At 33.1% G+C, this 27,532-nt stretch overlaps 1 protein-coding gene across 2 annotated transcripts; it reads left to right on the top strand.

Moving 5' to 3' along the window:
• The first annotated feature begins 6,929 nt into the window (after nt 1–6,929).
• FipoQ (F-box/LRR-repeat protein FipoQ) lies at nt 6,930–27,532 on the top strand. 2 transcript variants are annotated; one of them, XM_090115458.1, is made up of 11 exons: nt 6,930–7,166; nt 19,408–19,576; nt 19,944–20,099; nt 20,546–20,695; nt 21,093–21,253; nt 21,573–21,678; nt 23,241–23,442; nt 24,747–24,914; nt 26,456–26,510; nt 26,632–26,780; nt 27,389–27,532. In XM_090115458.1, exons 1-11 carry the CDS (start codon nt 7,077–7,079, stop codon nt 27,522–27,524), a joined length of 1,542 nt encoding a protein of 513 aa, XP_089971584.1. In that variant the 5' UTR covers nt 6,930–7,076; the 3' UTR covers nt 27,525–27,532. The 2 variants fall into 2 exon arrangements, with proteins under 2 accessions (XP_089971584.1, XP_089971583.1); XM_090115457.1 differs by lacking the exon at nt 6,930–7,166 and adding an exon at nt 17,762–17,934.

Below are 27,532 nucleotides of genomic sequence, written 5' to 3'. Positions count from 1 at the left end.
GATTCGTTTAATTTGGAATTATTCATTTACGATGCGTATTGACTGCCTTACATTGTATGGTAGTGGTATTTATAAAAAAATATTATTAGGTATTTCGGTTTAGGTTGTTTTTTGTAAATGGTTTCGTAAAAAGGTACGTATTTTTTCCTGTTTTCATAGATTCATTCATAGAATTATCTGACTTCCACCTGGTTGATCTTTTTACAAATCAATAATCGTATCCTACTAAATAAATATTATAAAAGCAAAAATATATGAATGAGTTTTTATGGAACTTTACAATTATACATATTATTATAGATTAAACATCAGAATAACATATAGGCTACAATTTACCGCGGGAAAATAACTCATTCCCACAGGAAAAAATTGGTAAAAGTTTAAAATAAATTGCTTCAAATAAAACAAATAAAATTTAAAAATTTTTTTACAACATTTTATTTCGATACTTAATCAACAAATTACAATATTTATTATTTAAAATAGATGCCACCTTAAACTTGTGGCACAGCATCTCTGCAAAGCACTTTACTTTTCTTCCCGTCTGATTCGAAATGATTTGAACAAGGCGGAGAATGTTTTGAAGGCTTCCAATTTTCCCTGTGCTATAGCTTTAACCCAAACATCTTTTAATTTTTCTCAGGCCAGAAACCTGCAAATAACAATAAAATCCATACTTAAATACCTTTTTTTTTCTCCTAACCTAAAGCAGTCATTATCAATGAAGTACTTCGTACCTACTCAAGTATCGATAATTGCACAACACTATGGAAGTTATATTTTGCATTTTATCTAAAAACTAAGCTGATTATGATTTCATTTCAATGATTACGGTTAGATAAAACATAGATGATTATGAAAATAACGTAAATTAACTTATTTATAATACAATTAACAAAAAAATTGATCAAAACACTAACCTGTGAAAAGACAAATTCCAATCTTCATCCGATTTCCCAGTACTACGGCTTTTACAGCCGTGAACAACACAAGCCATGTAATCTTTAGTAAATTATCTTTTCAGAAAATAACATAAGAAACTAGAAAACACGTTTTTCACTTCAAAAACAATAATTAAAATCACCATGCGTTAGTGACCAGACTGGTCAATAAAACAAATTGAAATGGCTACATGTCATTTCAAACTGTCGAACTGACATATATCTGTCCTCTTTTTTCGCATGACATTTTGCCATAAGCCAAAAAGGCCAAACTAGTGCTTTATTGTTCAATTAATTGTTACTTCTCCAGGCTTGATAATTGCTCCTAGCTCTTTGGACTAAGAGTGATAGACTCAGAGGAATAAACCTATAGAGTTCTTATATTGAGACAGAACAAAATACATATTTTCTAATCTACTTACTCTTAGTCAATAACAGCATAAGTCAGATTGAGATAGCGATAGAGTATCTGCACTGTCTTCAAACGTAGCGCGCCGGCTATGTTTTGTTTGCCTTCCAGCTGGAGGTCTCGGTGCGTCAAGTGTTTTTAACGAAATATTTAGAAAATATAAAGTGTATAGTGTTTCTTTTTATTTGTCAGTGTGCTAAAATGACTATTGTATGTTTAGCTACCGGCTATTACTAGTCGAATGGGAGTTTTGGATGAAAACAATGAAAAAATATCTTTCCATCGGTAAGTGATTTTCAGCAAATTGATAAATATTTATGTTCTAACCCTATTTGAAGGTTTTATCAAGCGCTTTTTTATAAGTTTATGTTGTAACTGTAACATTTACCCACTTTATGGGGTTGTGGAATACAAAAGAATTAAATAATTTTTAAAAAATGTCACAATATTATCACGTTTGGCATTTTGTTTACCACCGTAGTGTTGTAACACATCTAGCGTATATTATCGATTTGTGACAAAAAATCTATTTCATATTAACGTTGATTTATTTATTTTGTTTCTTATATCAGATTTATATGTAGTTGTTGTAGCAAATAATAGATGTAAATTTTCTACAGCAGGAAAATAAAAAATACCACGTGGTTGTTTTATTTGACTTATCTGTTTAGTTTGTTTTTTCTCTTTTAGATTATTAATAAATTCATTTTGTTTTAGATTTTCAGAGCTAAATAAAAAAATGGGTATAAAACATGAGACGTGTAGATTGGACGCCGTTGAAATTTGCTAGATTGTGTTCACTGCATTTCGAGCCTGCGTGTTATCAAGATGGATACTCTAGAAGAATTGTGCAATCTTACGCTTACGTTTTTTTTTGTTCCTTTAGATAATAAATAAATACATTTGTGTGTGAGTGAATTTTTATTTGGAAATTTTTTTACACATTTACTTTAAATGTGTAACTATGTGAAAATTAAACGGTTGATTAAATGACAGTTCTCATAGATGAGAAACTACTATTGAAATACATACTTAATATACATGCGTTTTCTTAAAGAAAAACCCGCATAGTTCCCATTCCTGTGGGATTTACGGGATCAAAAGTAATTTTTCCAAATTTCATTGTAATCGGTTTAGTAGTATTCGCGTGAAAGAGTAACAAACATCCATCCTCACAAACTTTCGCTTTATTAGTAGGATGTAAGGAAAATGTTTTCTTTAAGACTGTCCTTTTATGAACTTGTTAAAATTCATGCTGACTGTGCCTTTCTCCTCACTCCTTTAACTTTATTGATCTTTATTTTAAATTAGTTACATTTCAAGTTTTAAAATTTATTTTAAAATATACTAGCTTTCCGCCCGCGTTTTTAAAGAAAATCCCGCACAGTTCCCGTTCACGTGGGATTTCCGGTATAAAACCTATCCTATGTGTGTATGTACAAAATTTCATTGTAATCGGTTCAGCAGTGAAAGAGAAAGTTATCCATTCTCGCATAATTTCGCATTTATTATATTCGTAGGATTAAACAAATAATGTATTCAACTGAAATTTATGATTAATTTTGTTTTTTTTTTTATTATTTATTATTTCACGAAACCGTAAATGCAAAATGCATTCACGATTTTATCGATTGAAGCACATCCCATCACTATCACCTTCTATCTATCTAAATACGTACCTATAGTAAAAATGGTGCCATGACTATGTTGAAACGTAGCTTGTAGTCTATAGCTATCTCATTCTTTCATACGACGTTTTCTTTAGATAGAGAGAAACAAATATATGTAAATTGTATACGCTCGATACAAGTACTCTATAGGTTTATTCCTCTGAGGTGATAGACTATAGAGTCTGAGGATAGAGTCCATTAGATTGCCAGTTTAAACCAGCTAGTGTCGCCATATACTTAAGTCGAGAAATGTTGCACTGAAATCTAATGAAATTAGAAATTATAAATTTTCAAACAAATAAAAGTTCGTTATTAAATTTATTATTGATTTCTTATTTTTCAACTTTATGTTTCATAAAATATTCTATTTATTTGTAATATTATTTAATATGAAAGTTATCATTCAAAATTTTCAAGATGGTTAGGAATATGATTATTACTATAAAAACTACACATCAAAGAGTAGTACATATAATACTATTGCTACAGAAACAGGAGTTTCCCGAAGCGCTGCTTTGTCTGCTTTCAACCGACTCCTTGTGGATGTGGACGTTAGGAAAAAGTTAATTCTCAACATAATATTTCAAAATGACGAGCGTTTATAAACGGCAAAATTATACAATTTGCCTGCGACATACAATATTACTTGTTCTGAGCCATGTGTGACATTTTCACTGAAAATGAAAATTAAATCATGTAAAAAAAGGAAAATACGTAACGAATCTACTTTTTAACCGACGTTCCTTACGTCCCCAAAACGTGGGAAAGTTTTAATTCCTATCGTTTGATTATTATTTTTTTTTTGTTGAAGTCGTTTTGTTTAAGTTTTGTTTTATAATGTGAGCGTGGATATAAAACTTTTTGTGCTAAATTACCAATATTTGGCGCCTGCTCGCTTACATTAGCAAATTGGTTGTATTGTAAATTATCTTTAAAATGTTCATTGATAATATTATTTTAACCCTTATAGACTAGAGTAGATAATTTTTGAAACAAAAAAAAAATCGCAGTCGGATGAAACCCATTAGAAAAGGAGGGGAATATGATAAAAATGTAAGGAAAAATAAATTACGGTCAATCCGAGTTCGGGAAGCGGGAGGGGGGAGCTTTTAAGAGAAAAAAATGGTTTCTCTCGATTTCCGACAAAACTACAAGTCCTATAGAAAAAAGTTCAATGGCAAAGTTGTAGGTAATTAAAAGTTCTACAACTTTTGTATTCACAATTTTTTCACATAACCTAAAAATCTAGGTGAAAAATTCAAAAAACCAAGTTTTTGGTCTTTTATTTCTATCTACTTCAAAATTTATTTTTTTTCTACGAAATTTGGTGGAAACTTACTTTATTATGTCCCAAATACACTGTAATTTATTTGATTGAAAATATTTATTTTTTCGCCTTATTTTGAATGAATACCAAAAAAACAACCTAATTTTCAATCGAAAAGTCACCCGTCAAAATATCAGCTTTTTTCAAAAACTTGGGGTGCCTTTTATTCATTGAAATCTCTACTTTCATATGGTGTAAAAAAAATAAACACCACCATAGTAAATGTTCTCAGGAAATGCATACAAACAGTCTGAAAATTAGCTTTTACTAAATCAGGCACACTTCTCGAACTACCTGAAATGTTTTTATCGACATCATTTTGCTTTTTAATATGCTGTAAAATATTAAACTTAGAACAGATAATTATTTTTCTTTTGAAATATTACCGAAAAGCCGATACAAGAGAAGATATAGAGTTCAAGAAGTGTGCCTGATTTAGTAAAAGCTCATTATCACACTGTTTGTATGCATTTCCTGAGAACATTTACTATGGTGGTGTTTATTTTTTTTTCACCATATAAAAGTAGAGATTTCAATGAATAAAAGGCACCCCAAGTTTTTGAAAAAAGCTGATATTTTGACGGGTGACTTTTCGATTGAAAATTAGGTTGTTTTTTTGGTATTAATTCAAAATAAGGCGAAAAAATAAATATTTTCAATCAAATAAATTACAGTGTATTTGGGACAAAATAAAGTAAGTTTCCACCAAATTTCGTAGAAAAAAAATAAATTTTGAAGTAGATAGAAATAAAAGACCAAAAACTTGGTTTTTTGAATTTTTCACCTAAATTTTTAGGTTATGTGAAAAAATTGTGAATACAAAAGTTGTAGAACTTTTAATTACCTACAACTTTGCCATTGAACTTTTTTCTATAGGACTTGTAGTTTTGTCGGAAATCGAGAGAAACCATTTTTTTCTCTTAAAAGCTCCCCCCTCCCGCTTCCCGAACTCGGATTGACCGTAATTTATTTTTCCTTACATTTTTATCATATTCCCCTCCTGTTCTAATGGGTTTCATCCGACTGCGATTTTTTTTATCTTTTCATTATTTTCAAAGGCTTCTACCCCAGTCTATTATTCAAACGCGAGCCTGTGGAGGAGCTAACAAAAAAGTAAGATACGTTCCTGGGTAATTTTGGGTCGTAGATTAAAAAAATACACACAAAAAAGGGGTTAGTGGGGGGGAAGTACCCTTTTTTCGGTGGGAAGTATATATCCCGTCATCTGTTCTCTCTTGTAAAAAGTTTGGAAAGGTGGGAACTATAGCTCCCAGTGTCCACTCCAGACATCAATATTTTAAAACACTAGTTAGTTGCCCTGACTCCACTTGTGAATTTAATGTTATCGTAAAAAAATATAAAGATCAAGTTTTTTAATAAAGGAGGTGAAAGTACTCATCAATGCAAGTTTCTTTTACTGAGGGAAGAATTCGGGAATTGAAAAATGAATGATTTCAACATAAAAATGGCATTTTTCTAAAACAAAATAAAAACAATAGGTAAATACTAATGTATTGAGTTAAGATTTCTAATTATCTGATCAGGAAATAACGAATAACAATAAATAAGTCGCTTATACCAACTAAAAAAGATTTTTTAGACACACAGATTTTATATATAGAATTTCCGAATGTCGTGTGCAGTGACGAACACTGGGATGATATCTTCCCACTTAAAGACTTAATTTCAATCGACTCTACTAAGGTATAAACGAAAGATTCTGGGCATATTTTTACGTTTCACGCAACCGTAATATAGTCTAGTTTACATAGCTAGAACTCAAATCTACTTATCTAATTTTTTTTGAGCACTACACCAAAAACTAAAAAATAACGGTCGTTTTCGGCTGCAAAATCAGGTCACCTGACTTTGACGTGTGTTTACCATGACATGTAATAATTCTCTGAAAAGTATTTCCATGAAAAAAAGTTCTCTAGAATGTTAAGATTGCGTAGATAAATATTACACTGCATTAGGTTTAAGCATATAAAAATAAAACACGATTTACTTCAATCTGAGACGTGGGAAGTATAGCTCCCAGCGTTTTAATAAGGGTTAAGACTGCCTAAAAATATAACGACAAATATATTATGTTATTAAAATGTATTATTTGCGCCTATGATAAATAATAGAGTCATTGATTTGCGCATTCATCATTGGAATCAATCAATCTTATAGGACATCAATGAATACCTACGTAATATTATAGAAGTAATACTTTAACGTTATTAATTTAATGCTTTAAACATGATTAATTTAATTTATCTATTAAATAAAATTGAATACATAATTTTAATTTAAGTAAGTTTTTATTAGACTTAAGAACTGATTGTTTTTTTTTTAAATATGGTATCTGTAAAAAAAATAAAACATTTAAAATTGGAATTCAATTAGTTAACACTAAAACCATCGGGTAATAGCCGCGACAATGAATAATTAACAATGTTTGAAAACCGATCTACAGACTACAAGCGACAGCGTGACACGAATGCAACACGAATCTTCTTGGCAATGCTCTCCAACCCAGTTAAAGCGAAATGCCGTACTTATTTTGGCCTGCCAATTTATATATCACAGTACTCCGCTATACAACGTACCTATCGGCTACAAATTAAAAGCAGTGATCTGAATAAGTTCGCGCCAAAATGTTCGTTTGAATTTTGTGTCGAAATTTCCCGCGTCACCTCGAGACTGAAGTGTTTTGCCCGATTTGGATTGTTGCCTTCACGATGGATTCCTGGGGCATTTTGAATGTGGACTCTGTGGCTTTAGTATCCCGTGATGACACTCAAGCCAGCTTTCGCAGGAAACAAACTGTGGTATGTTTTTAATTTTTTTTGTATTTCATTCAATTAATTAAGATGTAATGTGTGTGTCATTTGTAAATGTTAGTTGACTCATTGGAAAAGATTCTGAATGTCATTTCACAAATAAATATATTCTGATTGACATCTTACATCTATTGGAAATAATTATTGTTTAATCGTACACAATATAGTATTTTTCAGGCAGGTAGTAATATTTATTGCGCCTACTGATGTTGTTTTTGTTACCTTTTAATTAAGTAATTAATTATGCAAAGCAATGTTTTTATAATGTGTAAATAAATACATACATATAACAGTAAATGTCGAACCATAAAAAGAAGAAGGTAGGTACCTCATAATACGTCTTTGATCTTGGCTTAGACTTAGATACTTCTATGTTTTTTTTTCGATTCTGAATAAAACTTAAAAATATGAATATTTTTTAATCCAAACATAAATCTAAATTCATTTTAACATCATTCCATACCTACCTATCTAATTTATTAAGGAAACATGTAGGTACAGATAACAGAAATGTATGTTAGAAAAGCGTCCTACATACCCACCAAATATTTAGCTATAGGTAGGTACATACAATAATGTCCAATCTAATATAAAATAATTTTCTTTAGTAGACACTAGAAATGTAATAGAAGAAAAAAGTACTTATTAAAAACTACCTTTTCAACAACTATCATAATTAAGTAACTGACGCATTCATAACTAAAATCATACCGTATAAATATTTATCTTATTAAGATGGACAGACCAAAAAACCGCGTTTTAAGACGATACACAAAAAAAAATCCACTGCTTGGCGGGCGGAGTCTAATAGCTCGCTATCGCGAACGCGGGTGTGCGCGAAGTCATTCTTGCAAACTCGCCGCGCTGCCGCTGGCCGACTCGGGACAAACATGTATGGAGTCGTCATACAGTTATAATATTGTTATACATTTATTCAATTGTTGATTTATTGGTTTTATTTTCTTGCTTATAAACAAATAATCTTCTTTCCAACAACTACTTAGACATTATTAATAATTATTATTATTTCGTAATGTTTACTTTATTTCAAAATAATACAGGTTATAAATAATCTTTAAAATAACAAAAATATTGTTACTCTGAAAAAATGAAATGGTAATCAATAACGCGGACTACTGAATTGATTTAGATAGAATTTGATGCTGACGTAGATCGCTGACGCATCATGCCCAGAAATGAAAGGTACTATTTCTGAAAGAAGTTATAAACCCTAATTCTTCTCAGACAAAGTCAAGGGTGGAAGATATCACTAATACAGTAAAACTGATGCGAAACTTTGGATGTTAATTTGTATATTTTTTTGTTAGTTGTTACTTAATCACGTCAAGACTACATTACCAATTTTGATAAAATATAGCTAATTGCCTGGATTTACACATAGGATACTTTTTATCCGAACTGAACACTTCTGTGGGATAAAACAGGATTCACGATATAACCTAATTCCAAGCGGGCAAAGCCGCGGTCGGAATGATATTTTTTTAAATAGAAAAATTGTTTAAAAAAAAACACAAAATATATTGACGCATGTATTTATTTTTTGCACTCTATTATAATTGTAATTATTCATTACAAATAATCAAAATAAAATAGCCAGAACAAAGTTAGGCCCTGGTAGGGTAGGTAGGCAGGTACAGCAATGTGAGACGAACACTGGCTTATTTATACCAATAATAATGTATTATAAACATTAAATTAAGTTTACAACAAAAATACATAATATTAGCTAATGTGAAAACGAATCAACCAATCATCCCACAACAATGAAATGTGCACACAAATATTCATCCAAATCGGTTCATGTGATTAGGAGGAGTGACTGCAGCGCCATCTTCCGGGCCCAATTGTGTTTCCAGATCACCCAGGAACTCAATTTAATATACTTACACAAAATTTTTCGAAATTAAAACTCACATTACTTTGTAAATATGAATATAAACCTGTTTTAGTACTAAGCAATTTCCCGCACAGGTGTAGTAAGTATAAATGAAATAAATATCAACATCAAATTCTTTATACAACATACTTATCTACCACCTACTAAGAAATGTAATTCTTGAAATTTTTTCGTATTTTTTTTAAATATAATACTACTCCAATGAGCTCCTGTTCCATATCACGTCCGCCATACTTCCACTAAGTTCACCATGATTTTTTATCTCTTTGCACTTTGTTGCTTTTTGCTAAAAATGGAATCATGCGATAAAACCAGTAGAACGTTGATAACATACATTTTTGACTGAATAAAGGTACTTACGAAGGAGTGGGTTCACATTGTGAACAATCAGTGGGTTTATTTTCCTTCTGGATTTCGGATTTCTGAAAAGATTATCTATGCTATAAATGAAAAAAATCTTACACATTCGTTATGTACTTAAAACAGGGGTACATATCAAACATCGTCTATAATACAATTATCATCAAATTTAAAATAAAACCAACTTCTTCATTAATTTGTTCCAATTGTAAGCATTCTTTTTTCTCCAACCTTTATGTTTCTTCTTCTTATTTTCTTTATTGTCCCCATTTGTCTCATTTTGTCTTATCGTGTTGTCACCCTTTTTTACGATTGCGCGAGCGACACAAGTTCCCCGTGTGACGGCCGTAGCGGGAATGACTCGTGCAGCGATCGGGGTAGGAAGGTACAGGGCGGCTCTCGCTATATTGGCTGGTCGCGCGCTAATTTCAAGTATTTCTTGTTTATTTCAAAACCATCGCATATTTCAAAATTCTAAATCGGTAGACGTATAGGTTGTATATTTTATAGTTAATATCCAAAAAGTCGTAACTTTACGTTTGTTATTTTGAAGATGCCAGAGATTATAAAAAAATAACAATGAGAACTTTGTATTTTTTTTCTATCGAGAAAATATCATGGAATCATGTTTCTAAAACGGTAGACGTATTGTGTTACTATTGAACTTTCTTGTCAAGAATTTTCATCACGACAACTTTAATAATATAAAAATTACGAAGGTTTGAAAAGGGCCGTAAATGTTAGAAAAATTAATTCATCACCTTAAATGAGATGTGTTGTTTTATAAAATACGTATGACATCAAGCGAATAGTAACAGATGTTCGACCAACGTCAACGGATTCCATTAATGTATAGATATTAATATAATATTAGATATGTATCTATTTTTTGATAATTTTGTGACATTACGTCTGGAAATGCTGGAATATGTGAAGGTTATTAAATATGTACTAGCATTCCGCCCGCGGCTTCGCCCGCTTTGTCTAAAATTATAAATAAATTATATACTTTCTAAAACCTTCCTCGAGAATTACTGTAGTCTGTAACCTAAAAAAAGCCCTATCTATAAAAACTCAGGTCAGCATACAGACACAGACTAGACGTGAAAAGCGGTTTTGTACTACCTATGTAGTGATTTTCAATAGGTAGTAAATGTATTGAAAATCAATACAGCGTAAGACGCATATGTAGATATGATAATATATAATATCTATAAGTAATCAAACTTAAACTCAAAAATTTATTGAACTATAGTCTATAAGTAACTAAGGTACTTCTTTTAGAAGTGCTTTTGAATCGTCAAAATCGATATATTTAATTAATGAAATATTTGTATACCAAATACCGCTCTATCAGAAAGCATGTTGTACAGAGAACTGAAAACAGCAGGCAAGAAACTCTGTGGTTCTTGTAACTGTCTGATGTCTCTAGTTCTTGGCGACAACATTCCATGGACTTGGAAAGGAGATTTCAATTTTAATGCATTTTTTACAGAAATTGTAGCAAGTAATAAAAATCAAACACTATGAATAAAAGTTAAAATACATTAGGTAGAGATAAAACGTCTTGAAAGACGAGTAGAGAACTATAAGCAGCCATCGTATAATACCGCTATAGCGCGAAAAGCTTGTTAAACTTTAGTTTAATTGTTTTTAATAGTTTTATATTAATACAATTTTTTTGTATAAAATAAAGAACTCTTTCATAAACTTTTGAGATTGTAGTTCGACTGTGCGTAATAAAATGATAAACCTTATTTTAATAAGTAAGTAGGTAGGTAGGACATTAAATTGTTGTACTTATACATATTACATTCAACCATTCAACATTTTACCAATACCTATTACATTGCATGTGGGAATCATTGAATATGTCCCATAGTTAAAAATTTGTACGTATTTAAAATAAAATTTTCAAAATCAGTGCTACTTTCAACATTCGTGATTCAAATTTTTATAAATATGTATAATTATTTAGTAGTCAAAGTCTTACATTACATTCTACTAATCTTATCCTAACTACCAATTTTTTAGTAAACTTCAAAGTTTGCTACTCTTTCACGTAAAAACAGCTTACCGGATCTGCGTGAAATTTGTTACAGAGATAGGTAGATTACTAGTCTGGATAAACAATAAACATAATATGTATAGGTTTATTTTTATCGGGTAACACCTATGATCTAAGGGTAACACGCAACAAAAGCCGCGAGATGCAGCTAGTAGAAAATAAAACAATATTAAGTAGGTATGTTTAGAATAACATTACAGGTAATTTGTTTTAAATTTAAAATTAATAATAGTTTTGTAACGAAAATGTCTTTACTCTTACAATCTGGATAATTTTTTTTTTAATTTTTTTAACCAATAATTTTATCAATTGTTGTGTTTAAATTATTGATGAAATCAGTCTGTGGTTACAATGCAAATGCTATTAATATATGTAGTACATAGTACATTAAAGCACTTCTGCTATTATCAGTCTCAAGTTCTCAACCTTCAACTAATGCAAAAATTGTTGTACCTGTTATCACACAATCATTCGATCAATACGTATTCAATGTTCAAATATATTATATAATAAACTCCACCAGCCAAGACAAACGCTGTATTTAAAAATAGCATCTAACAATACTTATTTAATTAATAGAATTAAGCGCTGTCACGGTCTGGCTGAAAACCCATTGGTCTCAACTGCCGCGTTAATTTGATTACAAAGGATGGGGACCTTTTTGGCAACACAACATTTATATTGAAGGTTGATATATTTAATTGTTTGTTTTCTTTGTAACTACACTACACATGTGTTTGTGTTGTAACTTGTAAGGGTGAAAAAATGATGTGGACAATATTGTGGGACAATATGTACATTTCTCTTATAGATCGATTTCTGAATGTAAACTTCCCCTCCAACTACCAAATCTAAGACTTCATGATGCTGTGTAATAATTGTAATTTGTAGGTACTTACGCCCAAAACAACTGTAGGTACCAGCAGTTGAATGTTTAAGTCACTTTTCTATACTTAATTTTTGTTTAATTATATGCTAGTGACTAGTCGTTTAATTCGACTAGCGGTCAATGGTTACATATTCATCTCTAACTAGGTATTTCTATAAATAAAAATATCTATCTACAGTGTTCCTAAAATAATGTGAGTTGTTCGGACGATCAAAAACCGATGACTTTCATCTCATCGAGTATGTACTATCATATATATGTAATACTATGGTAATACCTACCTAGTACCTACATAATACGTAGGTATCATACATATACTTATTTTGTTTACGTATAGTAGGTAACTATTTAGTAATATGTGCCACTATGTGCTAGACGCTGTATGTATTACATTTATAATAGGCACATCTTCATCACAATACACTATCGATACTAATCCCAATCCGACCTCGTTCTATACTGAATAACGATTAATTAAACAGTCTGCGCGTGAGTCACTGGTCCAGGAAATACCGTGTCTCTTGCCAATAACTGAACGCGACTTTGAAGACAATATTGTTTGATAATTAAACATGTTAAAATAATCAATTTAATGGTCTATTTAAATACAATAAAGTTGGCTGAATGTTAGGTGATATTTTATGAAAAAATTGTAAGCGATTTGTCTGAAATATGCCCTGATAACGGCATATGGATATAGTTTACTTTTGTATGGTTGACATGCGAGCAAAGCGGGCTGTAGCTACTAGCTAGTAAGTATATTATATCCACAGATTATATCTAATAATGATTTGTAATATTTAAATATTGATAACTAGATTTCCGCCCGCGGCTTCGCCCGCATTTTCAAAGGAAAACCCGCATAGTTCCCGTTCCCGTGTGATTTTCGGGATAAAACCTATCCTATGTGTTAATCCAAGTTACCCTCTATATGTGTGCTAAATTTCATTGTAATCGGTTCAGTAGTTTTTACGTGAAAGAGTAACAAACATCCATACATCTATACATCCATACATCCATACAAACTTTCGCCTTTATAATAGTATTAAGATGATTATTATCGAGACACTGAATTTCGATGGAGCAACATAGTAACACATACCTATCCCTATGTGTCTACTAAAATCTATTTTTATCCGGATTCCGGAGGAAAATAGTGATACATAGATAAAACTCCTCTCGCTACGCATACGCTTATTAGAACATAATCTTGCTATATTATAATAGAAAGTAAGTTAAGAGGTAAACAAACATAAATACAGCATCAATTTAAAATCAACACTAATTTAAAATAAGAAGAGAGAGAATTACCTAAGGGCTAAAAGCTTTAAAAATTATTAATACGTAAGTATATTATAAGTACAAGTACATACCTACTTCAATAAATTTTCTTGCTATTAGACTAAATAATGATAAATAAAATGCATTAAACTTGCATGATTGCTTGTGATTACCACTTTAAACGTAAACATATTAAACGTTCAACTCTGTAAATAATTGCATAAAGACTATTTTGTCACTCGTCTCTTTAACAAAAGCTGTAAACATTACATTACTGTAACTATAAGTCACAGCCTAATGTTAACACATTTCGCATTCCTCAACGTCGATAGAAACAACATTATATTCTGTCAAACAATATCAAATGGCGGACAACTGTTGTTAGATAATCTAATGACTGAGGATTATATTCAAACATGATTAGGTTTTTAACGTAATAATTTTTTGGTCTATTCTAATTTTCTTCTATTCATCGTTAAGTGTAGAATACGAGAATAAATGTTTAAATCATTCGACTTACTTTTGGCGTAGTACTATTACATTCTGTGCTTTTGGTATAAATGTGGATTTTGTTTATGTCCACAACACAGGTCCACAACGTATTCTGTACGTCTTTACCTATCGACGACTAGCTGCGCTCCGCGGTTTCACCCGCGTGGCTCCGCTCCTGTTAGTCTTACCGTGATGATATATTGATGATATATTCCTCGATGAATGGGCTATCTAACACCGAAATAATTTTTCAAATCTGGCCAGTAGTTCCTGAGATTAGCGCGTTCAAACAAACAAACTATTCAGCTTTATAATGTTAGTATAGATTTTTCATGCGAAAAGCTTGCCGACCTCATTGATCATTTAAAAACCCATTAAACATTGTTTAGATTTGAAAGCAGATACAATTAGGCCTTGGTACGATACTGCACTTTTACGTACATCACTATTACGTTAGATAAAATTTCACTATCAAAATCATAGACAAATAATACTAGCAAAGTAACATTACGATAATGAAATCAAATGTTACTACTTACTAAGAAGTATAGACTATAGAATCATCTGTAAGTGATATTTTGGCGATCTGCCCACTTACAAGTGTTCTTTAGATACAAGAGAATTATGATTTACAATCCATTTACAATTATTAATTGATAGTGAATGTGCATTTTGAGATTTAAGATTAATGAAGATGTAAGTATTCAATTTTTGGAATAAATACCGTAATTCCATGCACTGCATATTTTAATTTTTAAGAATTGAAAAGCAATAATTGCTCGTACGTCAATGTACTTTTGTGAGGTTTTCCTGATTGTACAACTAATAAAGTGTTAAATAAATAAATAAATAATAAATACTTTGTATAATATATATATATTATATTCAAGAATGTATTTTGAATTGAACCTAATATTAACAATGTGGTTCTCTATTAGTCTCTGCCCTATGGTATTACTAATGAGTGGTGACTTAAAATTTTAAAATAGTGCTCCCTTATTATTATTCCTTAAAGTTTTCTAAAACTACTGTTTTAGGTACATTGTGATAATTAATAATGGATGTATTAGTCTCGGGACGTGCTACGGCATTTCAGTTTAATAAATAATATAAAATCAATGCTCAGGCGCAGATAATTTTCATTTCGCTTTTTTATGTTTTCTATTTAATCTGTATTTAAAGCGACAATTCAATGCTTTGCAGAATTTTCAGCGATTTTAAGAATGAAATAATTACTTTGCATCACAAATATTATTATCTGTAGGTATTTAGTGCCTCTATCTAATAATGTGAAAAATATTAATCCTAGTTTCTTGATTAACTTTAATATTGTTTGTTTTTGCCTACTCAACCCAACTTATATAAATTCCAAATATTTTGAAATAGTTTGGAAAATCCAAAAGTGCACGCCTCATATTTTTTTTTAATAATTATTTATTAATTATTATTTTTGTTTATTTAATAACAATTAAACCACATCGAATCAGACCCTGAAAAATGAAAGGGTTCTATTCCTGAGCATACTCAAGCGTAAGAGAAAAAAAAAGACTCGATTAGTAAAGTATTTCGGTCGCTATCGTGTTAACAAGAAAAAGGATCCGCACATACAGACACACGGACGTCCAAGACAGAACTTTTTTAAACTGTTTTTTAACTAGTTTAAATAACAAAAATGACATCAAAAATATCATGAACGTTAAAAATAGTGTTTTTTCTTAATATGTGTGTGTATGTATTATCTTACAAGTGCAATGTATGATACATAAAGACATTTTAAGTTTGAAAAATCAGATTTTTTGCGCGAAGTGACAGTAGTACCCACCTCAACGCTTCGCTTATGAGGCGTGCAATAACGTACTTGTACAGATTAGCAAACCTATATTATTTAAATGCAAGATTATTTCCAATAAGCTTATTATCCCGCTAAACAACCTAAAATGACGCTTCAAAGTTCTAACGTTGCACAATTTTTATTATTTATTTATTTTGCACAGGACTAACTGCTAACTAACTAATGCTTTCCCTGACGCGTTGAAGATGCAGGACCAAGAGATAGTACGACCTGCAAGGCCAGTAGCGCCTTTACGGAGGAAAAAGAGCCAAGTCGGTGAAGTTTTATTAGTATAGGAATCATTGGTCATCTTCAACCGTTGCACGCATGGTACAGTTCGATGCAAACTTAATGGCGGCTCGGAACATCGTATGATCCGATTCGAAGTCGCAGAAAACAATTTTAGATATAAGCGGAAGCCGGGACGTTAAGGGACGTCCCGGCTTCCGCTAATATCCGAGATTGACGTAGGCTGTAGATAAACGTATCTACAGCTTACGTCAATCTCATACATTCGTAGTCTATTCTATTGAACGCTACGCTAACAGAAAGCCACTTGACTAGGGGGGCTGTGTGCACACGCACTCGCACCTGCACTTAACTTCCGAACCGCCATTAAGTTTGAATCGAACTCTAGATTCGGTTTAGTAATCGATAGACTTACTAATATTAGTGTTTGTTTGGATGGTATCTTTCTGTGTGTTTCGTCACATATTTTAAGGATGTTCTAAGTCAGTTTTCGCATCGTTTTGATCGCATCTATGGATTCTGCCACGTAAGTTCGTATTAATGATTGTTTATCAGCATCGCCAGAACAACTGCTCTGAGAAAATATGTGTTTTATAAAAGTCCTGCACGGAGATATAATTTCCAGATTTATCACATGTGTTTTTGTTCTTAATTATTTACTAAAACCACAGATAATATAATACTATCCTAATATAGAAGATATTAAATAAAAGCTTTATACTAGAAATTAACCGTTCTAGATATGTAACACACAGCGCCATCTAGTTTTGATTGATAGAGCTATATTGCAGAATATCATTACAATAGGAAAAAATATTTAAGTATCAGGATGATATTATACAAATTTAACAATTATTATTATTAATGAATTAACAATTGGTGACTAACAAAAAAATAAGCCATAGTATACGTTTGTATACTTACATTTTTTTAAATATTTCTACGTATGCGTCTTGTTTCACGCCACGTTCATTTAAAAGCTCAATATCTACTTTTACTAACATTATTTTACAGTGACCTAGAAATAATTAAATGTTCGAGAAATAATGTCAAAACAACACATTTCGCTAATTGCTTAGTTAGGTATTATTACCTAGTATTTATCAACAAAATCGTCACGGTACGGAACATAAACAGAAATAAAAAGAACAAAAAATAAAACAATAAATATAATTTACAAAGAAGTAGTTATGTATTTTTTACAATAAGAGTATCACAATATCCACATTCTACAATCTTTCCACAAACAAAATGGCCGAATTACCGCGCGCATTCTTTCGAAATTCCCGCCAAAACTAACAATTTTTATCAAGCCTATTTTCCTCAAAAGCTACACAAGCCCGTCATTTTTCTAAATAAAAACCCAAATTTTTCACCAAATATTAGTGTTATTGATACAATAATTAAAAAATATGTACGCAAACGATACATTTCAACATCATCACATTGCAACACCACCCAGATGATTCCAAAATTAACTACAGCATATTCTTAGCCCGTAGACATTCGGACGGATCAAGTTTAGTTGATTTTGCATTTTTCATGTTTTTTGTGATATTTTGTTGATTTGTGATGGATATACCGACTGATGTGTGGGGCCAGCTGGCTCTCGAAGCCAGCCAAGTGTATTTAACTGAAGGTGGGATGCGGAGTCCCTTCGCTAATACGGTAAAATCGTGTTTATATGTACACATGTATAGTATAATATGTGATGTAAAAGCTTCAGTAATTATAATGAATGTGTCTGTAATAACCTATAGATATATTATCTATAGATAGAATATGTGGTCGTCTATATTTATAATAGACGACCTTATAATACAATTTTAACCCAATTTCGAATCAAAACAGAAAACACGCAAAATATAGATTAAAAATAATCATAACAATGTTATGTAAAAGTAATTGCTGTTATGTTCTTATTTACTTAAGTTTCTACTTAATTGTATTCAGAATAATATCTTTTTAAATTGGTAAAAAATTGATATCACAAAAAAGAAAGTGCTCAATACTAAAAATAAACTAAACTCAATATAAAATATAAATGCCAAATGTGTTTGTTGATTAGTTGAGATTATAGATGGCGCTAATTATCACCCTATACCTATATTGAAGTACAGAATAAATAATGGCCGGTTTTTAAAGTGAAGTAGAGAATCCAAATTATTAAGGGCTGGTTTACAACTTCTTGTTTAGCTAATACAATATTTACTTAGATAATGTCACTGATGGCGTATTTAATATATTTTACATCTATTTCATACACTTAGGGCCGACTTTTCAATGCTTGGATAAAACTTATCCGTACAATAAAGTATTACACGATAATATTAAAATGTCACGTAAACTGTCAAATACGGGCAATTAGAATACGTTTTTAAAATGGTAGTTTTATACATTATTCGACGGACGACGAATAAGTTTTATCCAAGCATTGAAAAATCGGCCCTTACAAAGATAAACACAACATAGGTTTATGCAGAAGTTGTAAAACTTGGCTAAGTTATTAATTATTTAATAAATAACTACGTTAAGTCTGGTCTGGGGGTAAAGGGCCAACCAAATTTCACCCAGACTCATTCAAAAATAGTTTTATATTTACTATTCATGTACCAAACAAAAATTATAAAAAGTAATAAACAACATAATCAACCAATCTTAACAATTACATTCGATACCAGAAAAGAATTAACACCAAACTACCGTCATTTCAGACGATAGAAAAGCTATTGAACATATTCTCGTACCTAACGCACCAGGATATATGTCGCATGGCGACGGCATCTAAGCGCTGAAAAATAGGTCCATCAAATCTTCACCACTATTTTGTACCTAAAAAAATATAATTAATTAACGTAACATAACCAACCAATATTAACAACCCCCGATAGCAGAACAAGTCTAATACCAAACTACCGTCATTTCAGACGATAGAAAAGCTACCAGACAAGGTGTTACTGAACATAATATTCTCGTACCTAACGCACCGGGAGATATATCGCAAGAATTTGCTCAAACGATGAAAAATAGGTCTATCAAATCTTCACCACTATATTGTACCTAACCAAAATCTTAACCTAACCAACCAATCCCAACTACCCTCGGTACAACAAAATTAACATAAAAATACCCTCATTTCAGACGATAGAAAAGCTACCAGACAAGGTGTTACTAAACATTTTCTCGTACCTAACGCACCGGGAGATATGTCGCATGGCAACAGTTTGCAAGCGCTGGCGCATGGTCGCGTACGACACGAAGCTCTGGACCCATGTGAGCTTGCGACCTGAGATATCTGGATTGCACGTAGGTAAGTGATATTTCTACAATATGAAAAGGAAGATTCCCACAAATTAAGGACATTCTTATTTTATGAATTTACCTAATAAAGTGATCAAAATCTATTTAAAATTCGCATATAAATTTATCTATCCCAACAACGTCAGAATTATTTACTAGACATTTAAATAACCAAAACTTAATTGACGTAAAATTGTATGTAAATATCTAAAGAATTTCGCAAATTGTAAAATATAATATCTCCAAGATCTCAACAGAAAAAGTGCCAAGTTATGAGAATCCCATAATTCTTTTTCATGTATAATTTATCCAGATTTAAAAACTAAATCACTTTAAATTTATAAACACTAACAAATATATTCTAAATACAATTCCAGGATCACTAGAATCCCTACTGGCACTAATATCGATCAGGTTCGGACCATCACTCCGCTACATCGAACTACCGATAGAGCTGATCACTCACACTGTACTCCATGAGTTGGCAGCTAAATGTCCTAACTTGACTCACATGCTATTGGACTTCAGTACAGGTAAGATAACTATTTATTCCGAAAGATATTCCCAAATAATTAATTTAACAGTTTTGGAATTCTTGCCATAAATATATATTGTGATACTGTCGCTAGTTCCAAAAAACTAAAACTTTGTAAAATGTTGACTATCAACTTACTATCAAGAACCATTTAATTTTCATATTTCCAAATCTTCCAAGTACGATCATCCTTTTCGGAGCTACGATGATATAGGTGAACACTCTGTTTTTCTACTGTTACGTATCTGAATATCCGAAATCCGATTTTCGAATATCCGACGATTCGATCATATTTATAATCCACCGGAAGACAAAAAAATTTCATTAATATCGTTCCAGCCATTTAAGAGCAGTTCAGTCAAGCACAAAAACAGAAGAAATACATATAGAATCAGATATATTATACGTATTTTGTCTTAAATTACCTATACTTATTTATTTCAGCCATGCAACTGCATGACTTCTCCGAGATGCAGGCGTTCCCCACGAAGCTCAGATATCTTTGCATCTGCCTCTCTGAAGTCATCTTCATGGAAGGGTTCATGAGAAAAATATATAATTTCATCAATGGTTTGGAAATTCTTCACTTAATTGGTGAGTAAATTAGTGTCACTTAATTTTGTCCCAACCTAGTTATTTTCGATATTTTTAGTAAGCCAGGCATTTTGTTTCATAAAATATTAAAAAAGGAAGAAAAAAAGTTTATTCAACACCACATAAAACAAAAAAGAGCGTGTGTGCCGAGCATACGTGTCAAAAATGAAACTTCTTTGTCAAGATTTAAGTTTCACTTCGAAATAATTTTATAAACTGTATTCGTATCGGTCTCTAGTAATTTTATCTTTCGTTTTATGCAAAGCCTTTGATAATGTTTACAATCACGATAATATGATATTAATTAAAACGGTGCAGTAGTTTTGTAGAAAAAATAATAGTGATACTTGTGAAAAATTTTAATTCAAAATATGATTACTGCTTACGGGTTCACCAGGTACTTATGAGAAGGTAGAAGAAGAAGAAGAAGAAATTTACGAAGTTATTAACGTTCACAAGTTAAAGTCAGCGACGCCTAACTTGCGCGTGATTAACCTGTTTGGTATCAACTTTGTGGACGACTCGCATATTGATGCGTTCAGTTCTAATTGTATTCAGGTAATAATTAAACATAGGTAAATATTTTATTTGGAGTGTGTTATAGATATTGTTGGGGTTTATGTCATTATTAACAGAGTTAAAGCAATATTTATTAGGGCTATGATCATAATTTAAAGGTTTATGGTCATTGGTAATAATAAGTGAATCTATAATTTTGTTTGCACGCCCTCTAGTTAAAAATAAAAGAACGAAAAGTTTATTATGCGCAAGTTTACAATTTTTCAAGACATTTTTTTTTGCTTTTCCATTTATTAATATATTTTTTATTTACTGTAAGACGTATTTTATTTACATTAAAATTTATAATACATTTCAGTTGGAATGCCTTGCAGTGAACTACTGCAACAAGGTGACAGGTTCCACCATGAAAACCTTGTTCCAGCGTTCACGTAGACTTACCTGTCTTCTTATGAATGGATGCAGTAAGTATTTATTCTTAACTAGCAATGCCCTGCGGTTTCACCCGCATAGATAGCGATATCGTTACAGTGAAAAGTCTACTATAGGTCGGACTATAGGTTTAATTTTTAATCACATGAAAATCACCTTTACCCCGTCCCGCACTACGGCCTTTTTTTGTTTTAGTGGGGAAATCTTTCATAGATACCCACGGCCTCCAGGGGAGGGTTCCGTGGGTTATGTCGGATTCCTACCGACCAAAACCCCACTGTGTTCCGTCAAGACGCATATTGGTAGAATTCCTCCGTGACCCCCGCACTACGGCCTGCTCGAACAGTATACCTACTATTTTCTGTAGATTGACACTTTTAAAAATTCGTTATATCTTTTGAATGGAATATCCAATTCTTTTCATTTAAAAAGTATTTTGCTGGTATTGAAACAGTCTATAATAAAACATAATTTAATGGGATAAGGATTAATATATGTGTATGGATAACATGGTTTGATTACTGTCGGCACTTCTATTTACTTTGAAAACGTAAAAAAGTTGTTGTAGTAACATAACTACTGAAGATGGACATATGGTATCGCGGACTTTCTTGTAGATATTGATCCATTCTATAATACCGTAAAACATTTTTTTGTTCTATCTTCAATAGATTCCGCAGCGCACGCGATGACAGAAGTTTTATTGAGGATTTTTTTACACCTTGGGTTACATTATTGCATTTTTGGTAAGGATCTCTAATTTTTTTGAAAATGCAATATAGCCTATGTTGCTCAGTAAAGATGCAGCTTTCTAATGGTGAAAGAATTTTTGAAATCGGTCCAGTAGTTTTTGCGTGAAAACCATACATACATACATACATACATACATACATACATACTTACAAACTTTTCCTCTTTATAATATTAGTATAGATTATTATCATAATAATCGTGAAAATAGCGACTATAAAGATTTTTCATTTGCTAATTTTACTCATTTTCGGGTTTAATCACAAATGTATTACCTAATATACCTTGTAACAGTTAAGTTCGTTTCGAATTCAAATACAAATAAACCAATTCCATCATAGTTTGCGTCATTTAATATCATGGTCCTTTGAGACAGATCCATTATTTCTCCAGTCCTTTAAGAAGGATTCATTATTCTCTGCTCCTTAAAGCGGAATTTATTATTTCTCTAGTCCTTCGAGCAGGATTCATTATTTCTCTCGTCATTCTATTTTATAATATTACTCTATTTATTATTTTTTTGGTAATTCGAGCACTATTCATTATTTTTCCGATCCTTCGAGCTGGATTAATTCTGTCTTTAGTCGTTCGAGCAGGATTCATCATGTTTTGGTACGCCGAGTAAGATTAATTACTTTTTTGCTCCACCATCACTATTCATTATTGGTCTGTAAATTGTATTTTAGTTAAATACACATAAATATTTGTATGCCAGTTTGCTGGCGAATTGTGCGGACTTTATTGTAATATATTGTAAAACCTTGTAGTTAACCACAATTCCTGCAAATAAATTATTTCATTTCATTTCTGATATTTCGAGGTTTTTTTTATCGTTTTTTTCCAGGTCTCCAATCAGAATACGTGATGCAAGTGGAATGGGAGAAGTCTTCCATCCAAGAGCTTGATGTGACCGCTACAGACTTGTCCACAGAGTGTCTGATTGACATGCTGACCAGGATCCAGAACTTGAGGTTCTTAAGTGCTGGACAGATTAACGGCTTCAATGATACTGTGTTGAAGGCCTGGATGGAAGCTGGTACTACCAGGTGAGTTGAAAAGTGTGTAAGTGTGTGTTTTATTTTTGGACACGTACATTTATAGGTACTTTGATTTTTTTTTATTTTTTTTTAAGTGTGGAAAATTTTTGCATACTTTTAGTACTGATTTGTCACTCAAAACATTAATTTACCAATTCGAAAAATGATTTTATTATTTATTGTATTTTCTTTATCATGCACAATGATTACTCAACTATGTTTTTTTTATGTAACGACTTGGCGGGCCTTAGCTGTCATGGCTTATATTTTGTTCAGTTGTTACTTTAGCATATTTCGCGTTATAAAATAAACAACAATTAAAGATGAACACAACATTCGCAGAAACTAAAATAAATTAGGCGATATCTAAACAATTAATAAAGAAATATTTGTGCTTTTATCGTACGGGTTAAACAATTGAGATTTAATACAACATGCAATTTTCAAAAGAGGAAATTTAAATTAAAAATCTCGTCTATTACAGTCCTAAGATCAGTGTTGTAAATATCATACTCTTGGTAAATAAGACCATTGACGCTACGACAAAAATTCATATGAAAACATTTTTAGTGTTGAACAGCATGTTGTGATTTTTGCACCACGCCACGATAATATTCACATGGTTTTGTAGAGTTCAATCTGATGGTTATTCAATGACCTCCAGTAACTTCAGATCGTCTGCATACATGAAGGGGGTCGAGTTATAAATACATTCTGTAATATGGTTTTCAAAAATGTTAAACAGAATAGGCCCTAAATTTGACCCTTGCGGAACTCCAGAGGTTATAGGTTATTTCATTGATTCAAATCCATTAAGAACTCTATAAAATATTCTTCCGTGTTTGTATGATTTGAGCCATTGCAAAAGTGAAGCCGTTAAACAATATTCCTCACATTTTTTTAAGTATGTGATGCGTTACCTTGTCAAAGGCCTTGTTAAAAACAAAAATATTTTCAAGTCTCTTTGCGTGTTTATTACACAATAAATTGTCAAAGCAAACATAGCGTACTTACCAGCGCTATAGTTATACTCGTGTATGCGTCAAGCCACGTGTTCAATTCAGTTTGACTTACGTTGCTAGTGACAATAGCTATATGGTGTGACTTACTAACATTTACCTCAAGTTACACGTCCGATTAGTCACACTGGTCATGTGGTTGCATATGTGGGCCTATTCTGTTTAACATTTTTGTAAACCATATTACAGAATGTATCTATAACTCGACCCTCTTCATGTATGCAGACGATCTGAAGTTACTGGAGGTCATTGACTAAGAAATTTGTGTCGTGAGCTGTACACATTTGTGTACAGGAGTCTAGTGGCCCTGGACGTGGACGCATCCGACAACCTGTCGGACGAGGCGCTGCACCGCTTCGTGAGCCGCGCCGGGCCGCAGCTCGCCGGCCTCGCGCTCAGCGGCATGCCGCACATCACCGACCAGCTGTGGCAGAGCGTGCTGCACCTGCTCACCAACGCCAAGTGAGCCCGCACACACACACACACACACCCTCGCGCTCAGCGGCATGCCGCACATCACCGACCAGCTGTGGCAGAGCGTGCTGCACCTGCTCACCAACGCCAAGTGAGCCCGCACACACACACACACACACCCTCGCGCTCAGCGGCATGCCGCACATCACCGACCAGCTGTGGCAGAGCGTGCTGCACCTGCTCACCAACGCCAAGTGAGCCCGCACACACACACACACACACCCTCGCGCTCAGCGGCATGCCGCACATCACCGACCAGCTGTGGCAGAGCGTGCTGCACCTGCTCACCAACGCCAAGTGAGCCCGCACACACACACACACACACCCTCGCGCTCAGCGGCATGCCGCACATCACCGACCAGCTGTGGCAGAGCGTGCTGCACCTGCTCACCAACGCCAAGTGAGCCCGCACACACACACACACACACCCTCGCGCTCAGCGGCATGCCGCACATCACCGACCAGCTGTGGCAGAGCGTGCTGCACCTGCTCACCAACGCCAAGTGAGCCCGCACACACACACACACACACCCTCGCGCTCAGCGGCATGCCGCACATCACCGACCAGCTGTGGCAGAGCGTGCTGCACCTGCTCACCAACGCCAAGTGAGCCCGCACACACACACACACACACCCTCGCGCTCAGCGGCATGCCGCACATCACCGACCAGCTGTGGCAGAGCGTGCTGCACCTGCTCACCAACGCCAAGTGAGCCCGCACACACACACACACACACCCTCGCGCTCAGCGGCATGCCGCACATCACCGACCAGCTGTGGCAGAGCGTGCTGCACCTGCTCACCAACGCCAAGTGAGCCCGCACACACACACACACACACCCTCGCGCTCAGCGGCATGCCGCACATCACCGACCAGCTGTGGCAGAGCGTGCTGCACCTGCTCACCAACGCCAAGTGAGCCCGCACACACACACACACACACACACACCCTCGCGCTCAGCGGCATGCCGCACATCACCGACCAGCTGTGGCAGAGCGTGCTGCACCTGCTCACCAACGCCAAGTGAGCCCGCACACACACACACACACACACCCTCACGCTTACTACAATTTACACACACGCGTCACATATACATGTCACTCACAAGATTACAAGATACGTCGTTAATGTAAAACCACACACACAAACATAACTATCACTTATTCCAGTCCAACCACACCATAACACACATACAAACGCTAACCGAAAATATAATATATAAACTTAAAACATTCTACTACACAACAAAATTCAATTCGATCGATAGATAAAAGCAATAATAGTGGCCCTAAGATGGACCCCTGTGGTATTCCCTTAACTCTTTTAATGGCATATTTTACTGTCATTTTATAAATCTTGCATAAAACTCAATGAAGAATGGACTTACGAGGTACTCGAAGTACGAGGATTGTTCTTTCAGAGAGAAAACGTAAACATGTACCACGGGCGAAGCCAGGGCGGACCGTTAGTATATCATAAAAATATAAAAATTTGTTCCATATAGTTAGTAATCGAAGTTTTTTTTCAGGATTCTTATAATGGGCACGCAAGAAAGATTAGGCGTTAATATTCACGTGGATCAGGTAATTTAAAAAATTATTAAAATAATAATATATTAAAATATTTTATGAATTCTTTCCTATTTCTTCATTTCTCTTATGATTGGTAAATTAACATTTTTCTTTATTTTATTTTTCTTTCCAGCTAATGGACGGAATAGCAAATAGTTGTCCCAACTTAGAAAGATTGGAACTGCGTTGGGACCCAGAAAACTTACGTTTTAGCGATAAGAGCCAAAAGGCTATCGACGTCTTGCGAGTTAAATGCCTTAAACTTAAGTGCCTTGTATTGAGGTAAGTGTTTAAATAAATATTTGGAAAACTCAGTACATACTTATTAATAATTTAAAATTTTGTTTTATTTTTGATATAAACTCATCTTTTCTTTATGAAGTTTGTAAAGAAAGTAAAATTGAAGAAGAATTGATCACAAATTTTATAAAATGTCAAGCTAATCAGTATTGTATAAAAGAAATAGTAGCGGTCTCAATGTAGTCCCTTGTGGTACCCCCTTGTATCAACCAAACAAAGATTTTATATTTAAACTAGTAAATAAAGAATACTAATGAAATAAAGAGCAGAAATCACACTACTTGTTTGTTTACGTTTGAAGCCGAAACGGCTGAACCGATCTTGATGAAACGATCTTGGAAACTTATGTTATAAAATATGTTAATTTTTATTAGACTGATTTTTATTGACATGTCGTAGAGTATTAATTGAATTCAGACTTTCTGTTTAAAATACGAAGAATTCACGAAATACTTGTTCAATTCACACTTTTCTTAGATTATATAAGTACAAACAAACGATTCAGGGTTACAAATGTATAAAAAAGATCGCATATTAATTATGCAGTAGTTTCCATATCTTTATTTTAAAATAACATATAACTTTTCCAGTGACGGGCGTTACTACGAGATAGTAAAAGCCAACTTCGAGCGTGCAGACCGCACCACCGTCGTGCGCACGTCCACAAACTGTAGCGTCTCTAACTACTACCTCTTGTCCAATTACAAGGATCTTATATTTAACTAATAAATCGT

Source organism: Colias eurytheme, chromosome 23 (genome assembly GCF_061535395.1).
Source record: "Colias eurytheme isolate Ceu_HAF_F1 chromosome 23, ilColEury1 Martin Lab GWU primary, whole genome shotgun sequence".
Classification (NCBI taxonomy): domain Eukaryota; kingdom Metazoa; phylum Arthropoda; class Insecta; order Lepidoptera; family Pieridae; genus Colias; species Colias eurytheme.
Note: the sequence above shows the minus strand (reverse complement) of the source record. Positions and strands in the feature narration are given on the sequence as shown.